General features: G+C 46.8%; 1 protein-coding gene across 3 annotated transcripts in view; it reads left to right on the top strand.

The window, feature by feature from the left end:
* SLC4A11 (solute carrier family 4 member 11) overlaps positions 1-14,166 on the top strand; it is a 143,740-nt gene that overhangs the window by 120,559 nt on the left and 9,015 nt on the right. For all 3 annotated transcript variants that reach the window (XM_063309600.1, XM_063309599.1, XM_063309601.1), the window contains 3 exons: positions 478-584; positions 2,732-2,900; positions 3,355-3,528. In XM_063309600.1, the coding sequence (XP_063165670.1) occupies positions 478-584; positions 2,732-2,900; positions 3,355-3,528 (450 nt within the window). The remainder of the gene's footprint in view (positions 1-477; positions 585-2,731; positions 2,901-3,354; positions 3,529-14,166) is intronic.

The following is a 14,166-nucleotide window of genomic DNA, read 5'->3' as shown; positions in this document are numbered from 1 at the left end:
ACAACAGCAGTCCAGGACAAGTCTTGCAGGCAAACTGTCTCTGCTCAGCTCTTAGCATCCTTAGTTAAAAATATATCTTGGGTAGCAGGGCAGAGAAAAGACTTCAGATCTTGGGGAACTGTGATGATCAGCATACATTAGCTTTTCCTGACCAGGCACCTGAAGTGTTGGACGGGTGTCTAAGATATATCGTCATTTCTCCAAGGAAAGCCCCTACAGGCTGGATCTTGTGCAGCAGAGGTCAAGAGAGAAAGGAATGCTGAGTGAGGAACCAGCATCTTAGCTAGGCATGGATGTTGGCTTCTCTTTCAAAACTGCACCAACATGTCTCTGTTCCTAACCGGGAGCAGCTGAGGCAAGCCCATTTCTTTTGGGTCATGAAATAGTTGCAGTTTTGTCCTGATCTTTCAAAAACCTTCAACAGGACAGCCCTTGGTTCTGACTGGTCCTGAATGGGTGTTTCTAATTCCGTTGCAGCCCTTACCTCCACCCCCGCGTCCGTGAAATCCTCTCCGATTGTGCGCTGCCTATTTCTGTCCTCACTTTCTCTGTGATCGGATCCCACTTCTTCAAGGAGATAAAAAGTAGGTCCACTTTTGGGGGTTGTTGAAGGGAAGGGGGTGGAGATCTGAGCATTGCAAGAAGGTGTCTCCCCCACCCCTCCAGATTCATTCATTCATTATTTTACTGTAGTTGGTTTACATTTATTTGCCACTGTATCATCTCATGATTCCAGCCAGCTTCCCTCATGAAACTGGCAGGCATGAAATAATCAGAAACAAACACATCACAAAATGAATCCCTGCCGAACAGTCCAACTCCCACTCAACAAGAAATCGCCGAACCTCAGATGTGGTGGGTCACAACACATCTGCATAATTCCTTGCTGTGTTAACCATCAGCTTTAATTCACGCACCGAGCATGTGTTAGCAGAATTGGTTCTGTGAATTATTCTAGTCCATAATTTAATTTCACTCTCCTTAAAAAGGCACTCTTACTGTTGTGTGTGTGTTTTTTTTTAATGAAAACTTTATTCCACCCCACCACCCCCCAAATTATTCTGGCAGCGAGCAAGACGGCTGCATAATTACCAGAGGCAGGAAGAGCTGCTGACAAACATACAGATGCAGGGGTGATGAGTTTGACCTGCGGTTTTTTTTCTGGGTTTGGTGTGTTTTTGCTGCTACTTTGTATTTTCGTAATTAAACAGTGCAAATGGTCCAGAACATCTGGTAGGACAATCAGACGTAGAAGGAAATCTAAAATACTATCCAAGGCTGCATTGATCAAACAGATCACCTTTTCCGCATTAGGGACGAAGAAAGGAATTCCATGTCCTTGCTATGACGTGGGTGGGAAATGTGTGGACATGAATAAAAGGGGATTAAGAAGTCTCCCACTGCCCCTTTGTGTGGGTCTCGTTCCACGCATTTGGAACCAGAAAGGGGCAAACCTCTGCAGATGTGTTGACTTGTTAATAACAGCTGCTTCCTTGCCAGAAAGTGACTACTTCCCCGTGTGTAAAAACTCCATTGCGTCGCTTTCCCTGGAAGGACTCATAAAAAAAAATCTCAGCTGCCAAGATGGGAGGCCACCTTTGCACCTGGACTTTGCCCTGCAGCCGTCAACAGTTCTGCTGTGGCACGGCTTGGTCCTAGATGGTGCCCCTACATGCCCTGAAAAATAAACTCAGAGGAAGGTCTGTTCTATTCGCAGCATGCAAAAAATGGGGCCAGGGAAGTTACAACAGGAGGCAAAGGAAACTTACCTACTTTTACTCCAGTCGAAGAGAGGAGCTGCATGGCTTTGGTCTGTGAAAACGTGTAGGAGCTTGGGTGTAGATAGTCTGTTGACTAGGGAGAAAAAGAGGGGAAGTCTCTAGTGTTTATTACTGCTACATAAGACAGAAAATCCTAACAAACTGAAGAAGCGTGGGAAAACCCAGACAGATAAACCCCAAAAGTTAAGGCGGGTCTGATCTGTGTCTCTTTGAATGGCTGCTCAACTCCTCAGTACTACGCATGCGTTTTCCCCCCTGGATAGAGGCCCCCTCCTGCTCGCCATCAGTACTCATGACAGGAAGAGATGGTTGGAAATATTTCTGGAAGCCCTGCTCAGACTGCTGTAAAGAAGGGGCATTTGTCCTGGGTCTTCACTGTAGACCCACACGGGCTGCAGACAGTCAGTTATGCCCTGGTCGTCTCACAATTGGTTAACTGTATTGCGCTCTACATGGGACTGCCCTTGACGACCATCTGGAAGCTGCAGCTGGTCCAGAATGTGGCAGTGGAGAGAGTGATGGGGTCTCTGTGTAACATATACGTGACCCCGCTGCTTCGTAATTGCATTCGGCTTCTCGGTGCTACTCAAGGTGCTGGTTAACACCTTTAAGGCCCTTCAGGGCATGGGGCTGGCTTCAGAGGGCCACCCATCTCCAGCTGTCTCTGCCCATCTGGTTCAGTCCGGCAGGTGGGTGCATGCAAGGTCCCATCAATTAAACAATGTCATCTTCTGGAACCTAGGAAGCACACCTCTTCTGTTGCAATCTCTGCCCTCGGGAATCATCTCCTTCTAGAGGTGTGTGTAGCTTTCACCCCGATGTTCTTCATCAGATACGAACAGGAACTTCCATAGTTTTCTAGCACTTCACGGATGGATAGAGTTCACATCCCTGCCTGATCACCTGAACAAAGTTTAGTATGACTCTGTTCACCTGCCTGTATTTTTCAGTGTCCCAATTTAACTACAATCAGTCTGAGAGCTTGTTCGTCTTGGCTCCCCTGAAGGACCTCTACATTGGCTCGGTCATGAGTGCGATGGGGCTGGGCTTCCTGCTCTCTATGCTTTTTTTCATAGAGCAAAATATTGTGGCGTCGCTCACCAATGCACCCGAGAACAGGTAATCTTTTCCATGGCTCCCTATTTTGCTGCTGGTTATTCTGCCCTTTTGTGTTTCGGCTTCGGGTTCTCCAGCTGGGGCTCAGTCTTGGCTTCTGTCTTGTGACAAAAGGAAGTACCTCTGAGCGTGTGCAGAGTGGCATTTGTCTTCGTCATTGAGAAACTGAAGCCAGCCCTAACTCACATGGAATTAAGGGATTCTGAAGCATTTCTGAATCCTCCCTGAATGCCAGTTGGTCTGCAGTCATATGAAGCCCTCTGTCTCCTTTAAAAAATAGAAATGCAAATAGAAATGGCCTTAAATGTTAAGCCTGAAGACTTTTGCCACTGAATAAACATGGGCTAATGCAAGGTTCTGCAAATGAGACCATAGCGTTCTGATTCTTGGTTACGGATTGTTCTGACCTGGCCCATGTTCCTACACTGAATCTCGACTAACGAGGGTTTTATTTCAGGTTGGTGAAGGGAACAGCCTATCACTGGGACCTCCTCCTCGTAGCTCTGATCAACACGGGGCTGTCCATCTTCGGATTACCCTGGATCCACGCTGCCTTTCCTCACTCGCCAATGCATGTCCGGGCCCTGGCCTACGTAGAGGAAAGAGTTGAGAACGGGCACATCTATGAGACGTAAGTCCTGAGAAGAACCTGCTCTCTCTTGGTTGAGTCAAAAGCCCAAGGCATCTCATGGCTTTGGAAGGCTCTGAGCTGGGCACCAGTGCTTGAAGTCCACTAAAATGAAATGGGCAAGTTTCCTAAAGTCGGGGGAGTGAACCCTTAGCTACCCTTAGCTACCCCTAAGTCTGAGAATTAGGCTCACCCTAAGAATAGTCTGGTGCTGATTAGCCTAGATTTCTTTAACAGGCAACCAGTGTGCAGTCCAGAAACATCCTTGGGGCACTTGCCTTGCTTTACCCTCGGCTAGTTAATTAAAGAATTAATTACAGTGCCTCTTTTCTTAGGCAGAGGGGGGCTGATAGGCACCAAGGAAGGGGTCAGGAGGCAGGTTGGCAGCTGTGGGACCAATTTGCCCCCCCCCCCAAATAAAACAAGAAAAAGCCAAGCATGTGCTGAGGTTAAAGGAGGAGGGCAGATTTTGTTTTGGCTTTATGAGAAGTTTGAAGGTTCTTTAACTCATATGATTTGGTCTTGTTCAGCTATAGCCTCACCTTGATTTGAAATTATTACATATGTTAGTACAATTTTGGAAAGAAAGATTGTACTGTAGCGAGGACCTGAATGTGATGTGGAACTAGAATCCGAAAACACAGAATTTGTCATCTCATGAAAAGCTTTGGCTCAGCTGAGCCTAGGGCGTGGCAAAAAAGATAGTTTTACATAAGTGGAAAGAAATTTCTCCTGATTTCAATGAATGGATTCAGGATATGAGTCATCTATTTTTCAGAATTCTCCATGTTTGAAAATGAAAAGATGAAGCAGTCTGTTTCTTTATGGTCTAGATTTAATAATAAGCTGAAGCATTCAGTTAATGTTATATCGTTGCCTATAGAAATTATTTGGATCTTTCTCGTTTGTTAATTAGCCTTTTTCCCCTCTTTTTTCACATATTTAGTTCATCTTAAACACAATATTTTTAGAGATTTATTTCTTCCCTGAAGAGGCACTTTTTTGTTGGTGGTATTATTGTAGTTTTTGTATGTTACTACAGTATTTAAAATATTTTTTAAAAAAGAAAGGGAGGATTTTAGTGTTTGGGAAACTGATCTTATGATAGTTATACTGTGTAGGTGTAATGGTTGCCTAATCCCAAATACTCGGTCTCACAAGCTCGAGCTTAAAGATAACTGATTTATTAAAGGAATAGTATGCAAATACAGAGAAAGCTGAGAATGAGCAAAAGCGCGCCAAATACAAACTTAAAAGCCTTGCCTTCAATCCAGTTCCGCCCTCAGCACCCATCAGCACGCACCCCCTCCCAGGTGCTAGCAACCGTTACACGCGCCTGGGAAAGTAACCTTGAGTAGGATTGCAAACCCAAACATACATTCCAAAGTTCCAAAACAAAGCAGAGCGCCCAAATGGAAAATACCAGCAATGAGCAAGCCGGGAATACACGGGAAAATGGTTTGACATGTGAAACGTTACGATGTTAACAGAACATTGAAACGAGGAACATGACATATCGCCCCCCCCCCCCCAGAACAATGCTAAGGAGCCGGCTTGTCCGGGTAGGCAGAGTGAAAATGAGCGACAAGGTGGGGTGAGCGAACATCGCGAGCAGAAACCCATTCAGGATGAGGGAAATGTTTCCAGCGGACGAGGTACTGCAAAGTGGAGCACTGGCGGCGTGAGTCGAGGATGTCGGTAACCTCGAAGTGCTGTTGGTCATCAATCATGATTGGAGGTGGTGGGGCTGGTTGGGGATGCCAGTGGTCCGCCTGCAGGTACGGTTTGAGCAAGCTGCAATGGAAAACAGGATGTAAACGCTTGAGGTTATGGGGCAAATCAAGTTTGAAAGTAACAGGGTTAATCTGTGCAACAATGGGGAAAGGACCAGTAAACTTAGGACCAAGTTTTTTCGAGGATTGTGGCGATTTGATGAATTTTGTGGATAAGTAGACTTTATCCCCCACAGCAAAAGTAGGTTCGGGGGAGCGTTTGGCATCAGCATGTTTTTTATAGGTGGTTTGTGCATGGTCGAGAGCTTGTTGAATATTGTGCCAGGAGTCTTTGAGAGTTTCAGCCCAGTCAGTGAGAGAGGCTGGTAGTGGCTGCGGGTGTGGGAGTTCGGGTATCGGGACGAACTCACGCCCGAAGACAGCTTTAAAGGGAACTTGACCAGTGCTTTGATGAACGGCGTTGTTATAGGCAACTTCAGCAAATGGGAGTAGGTCCACCCAGTTGTCTTGTTGATAATTGATAAAGGCTCGTAAGTATTGTTCAAGTGTAGAATTAACTGCTTCAGTAGATCCATCCGTCTCCGGATGCCATGTGGTGGAGAGGGCTTGTTTGGTGCCAAGCAGTTTTAAAAATGCCCGCCAAAACTGTGACGTAAATTGTGTGCCTCTGTCACTCACCAAACGGGAGGGGATTCCGTGCAGGCGGTACACGTGCACGAGGAATAGGCGTGCCAGCTGTTGCGCGGTGGGGATAGAGGCGCATGGGATGAAATGAGCTTGTTTTGAAAAAAAATCTTTTACCACCCAAATGACTGTTTTTCGTTGACTTGGCGGGAGGTCGACAATAAAGTCCATGGAGATGTCCTGCCACGGGAAGGACGGGGTCGCCACAGGTTGGAGGAGGCCTTGAGGTTTGCCAGTCTTGCACTTTGTTGTCGCGCACACAGGGCATGCAGTGACATATGCCTTAAGGTCCTTTAGTAAAGTTGGCCACCAGAATTGACGCCTAACTAGGTGAAGGGTTTTAAGATACCCAAAATGTCCAGCCAACTTGTCATCGTGGCAGCGCTGGAGGATCGTCTTTCGTAATGCATCAGGGACATAGAGACGATCGTTTCGCCAGGCAAAATTGTCAGTGAAAGTTACAGTGTGTAGGTTTGCTTGCAACCAAGTATCAGTTTTGAGGTGGAATAGCAACTGTTGTTTCAAGTCTGATGGAATTGGCAAGCGTGGTGGGGGGGAGGTGGAGTGGCTTGGGGCTGAGTTTGTTGCGCTCGCGCCTGGCTGCGTGTCACAGCTGCCAAACTTAATTGCTTTTCTGTCCATACAGTACCCTGTACCGTTGGCCCTGGGCCAGCGTCTTGGGGTCTGCGTGATAAAGCATCAGCTAAAAAGTTTTTCTTGCCTGGTATAAATTTGAGGGTGAAATCAAAGCGACTGAAAAATTCAGCCCAGCGAAGTTATTTGGGGCTGAGTTTTCGACTGGTGCTTAATGCCTCCAAGTTTTTATGGTCAGTCCATACTTCAAAAGGGTTTGCAGCCCCTTCTAGTAAGTGGCGCCAAGTCTCTAAAGCCGTTTTTACAGCAAAAGCCTCTTTTTCCCAAACATGCCACCGTCTCTCTGTTTCCGTGAACTTGCGAGAGAGGTAAGCACAGGGTTTTAAAGTGTCAGACTGGTCTGACTGGAGTAGCAGTGCTCCGACGGAGAAATCAGAGGCATCCACCTGCACCACGAAAGGCTTAGTGGGGTCAGGATGCTGCAAAATGGGTTCGGAGGTGAAGATTTGTTTGAGCGCATCGAATGCCTGTTGGCAATTTGGGGTCCATTTAAGGAGCGCTCCTGGGTTCTTTGACCGTCGCGTATCCCCCTGAGCTTTAGTTTTTAACAGTTCAGTAAGGGGGAGGGCGATTTCTGCAAAATTTTGGGCAAATGCCCTGTAGAAATTGGCGAATCCAAGGAAACTTTGTAATTGCCTCCTGGTACAGGGAGGCTCCCATGCCAAAATAGCTTCAACTTTGGTAGGGTCCATCTCAATACCCTTTGCGGAAATTCTATATCCCAGATAATCGATTTGTGATTGATGGAAGGCACACTTGGACAGTTTAGCATACAACTCAGCTTTTCTCAATTTAGTAAGCACTTGACGCACCAAGTGAATATGTTCTGACATGGTTTCAGTATAAATCAATACATCATCCAAATACACCAGTACCCCTTTAAACAGGTGGTCGTGCAAGACCTCATTGATAAGTTGCATAAAAACCCCAGGTGCCCCCGATAGACCAAAGGGCAAGACTTTGTATTGGAAAGCCCCAAGAGGACAGTTAAACGCTGTTTTCCACTCATCCCCTTCTCTTATGCGAATGCGAAAATAGGCTTCTCTTAAATCCAATTTTGAGAAGATTTTGCCTCTGGCCAGATGTGATAACATATCTTTGATAAGGGGCAAAGGATATTTATTTAATATTGAGACTGCATTGAGCCCGCGGAAATTGGTACACAGCCTCAAAGAGCCATCCTTTTTTGGTCTAAAGAGAACAGGGGCCCCCACTGGGGAGTTTGCAGGCTCAATGAAACCCCTAGCCAGGTTTTTGTCAATGAATTCCCTCAGTGTCGCTAGCTCTTTAGGAGACATGGGATAGATTTTTGGGTGAGGTAATTTTACATTGGGGAGAAATTCAATGGCACAGTCTGTTTTTTGGTGAGGTGGCAAGCGATCTGCTTCCTTCTCCCCAAACACATCAGCCAGATCTTGGTATTGGCTAGGCAGCCCTTCTAGCGGCTGAAGTGTTTGTACAGTTGTGTTAGCCACCCGACCTCCCTCCATGTCCTCTAACAAGTCCTTTTCAGGTACTTTATAAAATCCATCAGCAAACATTACAGTTCTATGCAGCCAGTTGATAAAAGGGTTTTGTTGAACGAACCAAGGCATTCCTAAAATAACCAAAGGCCCCCCCACTGGAGCTATGACAAAAGGCAATTTCTCCCAATGGGTCCCCATCTGTAAAGCAACCAGTCCTGTGGAGTGAGTGACTGCCTTCCCCCCCGCCATGGTCCCATCCAATTGCGTAAAGATCATGGGCCGTGGCAAAGGGAACGTGGGCAGTTCTAGGGCAGCTACAACGTCAGGATGCATAAGTGAACGGGAACACCCCGAGTCTAGCATGGCCCAGACTTCAACAGTTTTGGTTCTAGAGCCCAATTTTACTTTGACAGTCAGTGTAGGAAAATTCCCACTCACCGAATCGTGGTCGCGCCCGGTTTCTTCCACCTGCCCAACGGCGCCCTTCAGGGCAGGTGGAAGCCTTTTCCCGCCGGCTGGTCGAACTGTAATTCCTCTTCCTCTTCCCCGAATGGAAGGTCTGGAGGGTCGAGTTCAGCGCAGGCAGCCTTCATCTTGTGCGGCAGAGAGGGCGACTTTCCTGATGCTTTCCCTGGCCATTCCTCTGGTCGGCGTCTTGGGCACAAAGTGGCACGATGCCCGTCCTTTCCGCATCTCAGGCACTGACCTTTCGCAAATCGTCGTTCTCTTTCTTCCTCCCAACTTTTTGGTTTAGGGCGGCTCGAAAATCCAGTGGCACGAGCCCCCTTAGCGACTCGGGTTTGTCTCAGTTCCTTGCGATGGGCATACATTTGTAGAGCGTTTTCCGCGCTGCCCGCCAACTGAATCCACCTGTATAACGTTTTAGGATCGTCCCTACACAAAGCCCAACGGAGGGTTTCCGTCTCCAGCCCTTGCTTGAACATTTCCACTAACGTCGACTGGGACCAATCCTCCACCTTTCCCGCCAGGGCTTTAAATTCCAAAGCGTAGTCTGCGACGGAGAGGGTTCCTTGGTAAAGTTTTCTCAGGGCGCTTTTCGCTCTCTCTTGAGCCAATGGGTCTTCGAAGTGCTGTTTTAGTGACCACAGAAATTCATCAAAGTCCTCTAACTCCGTGGCCTCTGCTTAGCATTAGCTGTACGTACCAATCGGCTGCCCTCCCCTTCAGCTTGTTGGCAATAAAATTAATTTTGCCCTGTTCCGAACGAAAACTTCGGCCCCAATCTTCCATATAATGTCTAGCATTCGTAATGAAAAAAGAGAGTGTGGTAGGGTCCCCATCAAACTTCACCCCAAACGGTGGGAAGGTTCTTACCGGCTCCACCGGCTGTGGTGGCTCTGCAAACGTCAACGCACGTCGAGCCCCCAGCGGTGGCCGATCTCTGGTTGCCCTCGACTCCTTCCCTCCCAATTGTCGGGAAGCCCGAGTCTTACTTCTTCCCCTGAGTGACAGGGACCTCTCTCTTGGGTAAGCCAGCTGGGAGGGGTCTTCTTCCCAATCTTCCTGTAGTGACCCCAGGCCCCTGGGGATATCCTTTAAGAGGGTCACTATCATATCCATTTTGTCCTCTATTGCTTTCATGCGGGCAGGGGTGACAGGCTCTTCTAAGGGTCTGTTGGTCACCACCACCCTCGGTGATAAGGGGATTTCATGTTCCCAGGATGGCTGTGGAGATCCCCTCCCCGGTGCTGCTTCCACTTCGGGTTGGGGTTCACCCCCTGGTGGCGCCCTGCACCGCCAACAATAGATCATCCAATTGAACCTCCCGCCTCTCTCGACGTGCTGCCCTTTGCGCTCTCGAAGTTGGAGCTACCAGAGTCTTCGTCGAGTCCGGCTCTTCTTCGCTCCCTTCACTCTCGCGAAGCTGAGGTTCGATCATCGCTAGCGCTCCTCTTTACCCAAACTTTGGATGGGGCTAGCGGAAGATGATATAAATGATTCTCAGCTTTATGTAATGGTTGCCTAATCCCAAATACTCAGTCTCACAAGCTCGAGCTTAAAGATAAAGATTTATTAAAGGAATAGTATGCAAATACAGAGAAAGCTGAGAATGAGCAAAAGCGCGCCAAATACAAACTTAAGAGCCTTGCCTTCAATCCAGCCCCGCCCCAAGCACCCGTCAGCACGCACCCCCTCCCAGGTGCTAGCAACCGTTACACGCGCCTGGGAAAGTAACCTTGAATATGGTTGCAAACCCAAACATACATTCCAAAGTTCCAAAACAAAGCAGAGCGCCCGAATGGAAAATACCAGCAAAGAGCAAGCTGAGTATACACGGAGAAACGGTTTGACATGTGAAACGTTACGATGTTAACAGGACATTGAAACGGGGAACATGACAGTAGGTATTGTGGGAAATTGGGGAACAGAGAGTTCACATTCCCTTTAATGCATTCTTTGATACAAACCCAAGAGCCTTGTAATTCCCTTTGCAACCAGGGTTTTTCACTTAGCAAAGGTAATTTAATGAGCTGCAGCACCATCATCTTGAAAGTTCATTCTTGCTAGCAAGAGGGAAAGGATGCTGCTGTCCGCCACCAGAGGGCAGCACTTGTTTGATAGATCTGTTGGACCGAGTGATGCTTGCATCTCAGATGGCTTGAGATACAGGCAACACGTAGGGACCTGCTGATGCAAATTGATTTTTTTAAAACTATGTGCCGTCAAGTCAGTGCTGACTCTTAGAAATCCCATAACTAGACCTTCTTCAGGTGGATCTGTCTCTAACTTGGTCCTTCAGGTCTTCCAATGGTGCCCCTATTGCCACTGTGATTGAATCCACCCCCCTTGCTGCTCATTATCCTCTTCTCCTCTTTCCTTCCACCTTTCCCAGCATCAGAGCCTTCTCCAGAGAGCTGGATCTTTGCATAATGTGCCAGAAGTAGGATAATTTGAACCTGTTCTGTGATCCATTTGTTTGTTTTCTCGGCTGTCCATGGTCTTCTCAGGAGACTTCTCCAACACCAAAGTTCAGAAGCATCAATACTTTTCCTATCCTGCTTCTTCAAAGTCCAACTTTCACTTCCACAGAGTGTCATAGGAAAAACCATTACGTGCATGATTCTGATCTTTAAGCATCAAAATCAAAGCTCTGCATTCAGAGGCAGTCAAAGGGGGTTGCTGATCGGCTTCTTGGAGGCCTCTTGCTGGCAACTCTGGGAAGAAGAGCATTAGATTAGAGTACGTCTGATCCAACATGGCACTTCTTGAAGATGGCCTTCTGCAACTCTGAGATCAGAAGAAGATAAAGAAGAGACAAGGCCCGCCCCTCCCCACAACCTGGTGACCTCCAAATATGTCATAACTGCCGTGTCCAGCATTCCCAGTCATGCAGAGAATGGCAGCTTTATATTGCTGGATTTGTTGTTGTTTATTCGTTTAGTCGCTTCCGACTCTTCGTGACTTCATGGACCAGCCCACGCCAGAGCTTCCTGTCGGTCGTCAACACCCCCAGCTCCCTCAGGGACGATTCCGTCACCTCTAGAATATCATCCATCCACCTTGCCCTTGGTCGGCCCCTCTTCCTTTTGCCTTCCACTCTCCCTAGCATCAGCATCTTCTCCAGGGTGTCCTGTCTTCTCATTATGTGGCCAAAGTATTTCAGTTTGGCCTTTAATATCATTCCCTCAAGTGAGCAGTCTGGCTTTATTTCCTGGAGGATGGACTGGTTTGATCTTCTTGCAGTCCAAGGCACTCTCAGAATTTTCCTCCAACACCACAGTTCAAAAGCATCTATCTTCCTTCGCTCAGCCTTCCTTATGGTCCAGCTCTCGCAGCCATATGTTACTACGGGGAACACCATTGCTTTAACTATGCGGACCTTTGTTGTCAGTGTGATGTCTCTGCTCTTAACTATTTTATTGAGATTTGTCATTGCTCTTCTTCCAAGGATTAAGCGTCTTCTGATTTCCTGACTGCAGTCAGCATCTGCAGTAATCTTCGCACCTAGGAATACAAAGTCTTTCACTGCTTCTACATTTTCTCCCTCTATTTGCCAGTTATCAATCAAGCTGGTTGCCATAATCTTGCTTTTTTTGAGGTTTAGCTGCAAACCAGCTTTTGCACTTTCTTCTTTCACCTTCATCATAAGGCTCCTCAGTTCCTCTTCGCTTTCAGCCATCAAAGTGGTATCATCTGCATATCTGATATTGTTAATGTTTCTTCCAGCGATTTTAACTCCAGCCTTGGATTCCTCAAGGCCAGCTTGTCGCATGATGTCTTCTGCGTACAAGTTGAATAGGGAGGGTGAGAGGATACAGCCCTGCCGTACTCCTTTCCCAATCTTAAACCAGTCTGTTGTTCCGTGGTCTGTTCTTACTGTTGCTACTTGGTCGTTATACAGATTCTTCAGGAGGCATACAAGATGACTTGGTATCCCCATACCACTAAGAACTTGCCACAATTTGTTATGGTCCACACAGTCAAAGGCTTTAGAATAGTCAATAAAACAGAAATAGATGTTTTTCTGAAACTCCCTGGCTTTTTCCATTATCCATCGGATATTGGCAATTTGGTCTCTAGTTCCTCTGCCTTTTCTAAACCCAGCTTGTACATCTGGCAATTCTCGCTCCATGAACTGCTGAAGTCTACCTTGCAGGATCTTGAGCATTACCTTACTGGCATGTGAAATGAGTGCCACTGTTCGATAGTTTGAACATTCTTTAGTGTTTCCCTTTTTTGGTATGGGGATATAAGTTGATTTTTTCCAGTCTGATGGCCATTCTTGTGTTTTCCAAATTTGCTGGCATATAGCATGCATTACCTTGACGGCATCATCTTGCAAGATTTTGAACAGTTCAGCTGGGATGCCGTCGTCTCCTGTTGCCTTGTTATTAGCAATGCTTCTTAAGGCCCATTCAACCTCACTCTTCAGGATGTCTGGCTCTAGCTCACTGACCACACCGTCAAAGCTATCCCCGATATTGTTATCCTTCCTATACAGGTCTTCTGTATATTCTTGCCACCTTTTCTTGATCTCTTCTTCTTCTGTTAGGTCCTTGCCATTTTTGTTTTTGATCATACCCATTTTTGCCTGGAATTTACCTCCGATGTTTCTAATTTTCTGGAAGAGGTCTCTTGTCCTTCCTATTCTATTGTCTTCTTCCACTTCCGCGCATTGCTTGTTTAAAAATAATTCCTTATCTCTTCTGGCTAACCTCTGGAATTTTGCATTTAATTGGGCATATCTCCCCCTATCACTGTTGCCCTTTGCTTTCCTTCTTTCTTGGGCTACTTCTAGTGTCTCAGCAGACAGCCATTTTGCCTTCTTGGTTTTCTCTTTCTTTGGGATGTATTTTGTTGCTGCCTCCTGAACAATGCTGCCAACTTCTGTCCAGAGTTCTCCCGGGACCCTATCTACTAAGTCCAGTCCCTTAAATCTATTCTTCACCTCCACTGCATATTCCTTAGGAATATTAGTGAGCTCATATCTAGCTGATCTGTGGGTCTTCCCTAATCTCTTTAGTCTGATCCTAAATTGTGCAAGAAGAAGTTCGTGATCTGAACTACAGTCAGCTCCAGGCCTTGTTTTTACCGACTGTACAGATGTCCGCCACCTTTGGCTGCAAAGGATGTAATCAATCTGATTTCGGCGTTGTCCATCTGGTGAAGTCCATGTATAAAGCCGTCTCTTAGGTTGTTGGAAGAGAGTGTTTGTTATGCAGAGTGAATTGTCTTGGCAAAATTCTATCAGCCTGTGTCCTGCTTCGTTTTGTTCTCCCAGGCCATACTTACCTGTAATTCGAGGTGTCATTTGACTGCCCACCTTAGCATTCCAGTCTCCTGTGATGAAAATAACATCTCTTTTAGGCGTGTTGTCCAGTAGGTGCTGCAGATCCTCATAGAACTGCTCTACTTCAGCTTCTTCAGCATTTGTGGTTGGGGCGTATATTTGGATCACTGCGATGTTAGATGGCTTGCCCTGAATTCGAATTGAGATCATTCTGTCGTTTTTTGGGTTGTATCCAAGCACTGCTTTAGCCACTTTACTATTAATTATGAAGGCTACTCCATTTCTTCTGTGGTCCTCTTGTCCGCAGTAGTAGATCTGGTGGTCATTTGATGTGAAGTGGCCCATTCCAGTC

Source organism: Candoia aspera, chromosome 8, assembly GCF_035149785.1.
Source record: "Candoia aspera isolate rCanAsp1 chromosome 8, rCanAsp1.hap2, whole genome shotgun sequence".
In the NCBI taxonomy this organism is placed as follows: Eukaryota; Metazoa; Chordata; class Lepidosauria; order Squamata; family Boidae; genus Candoia; species Candoia aspera.
Note: the sequence above shows the minus strand (reverse complement) of the source record. Positions and strands in the feature narration are given on the sequence as shown.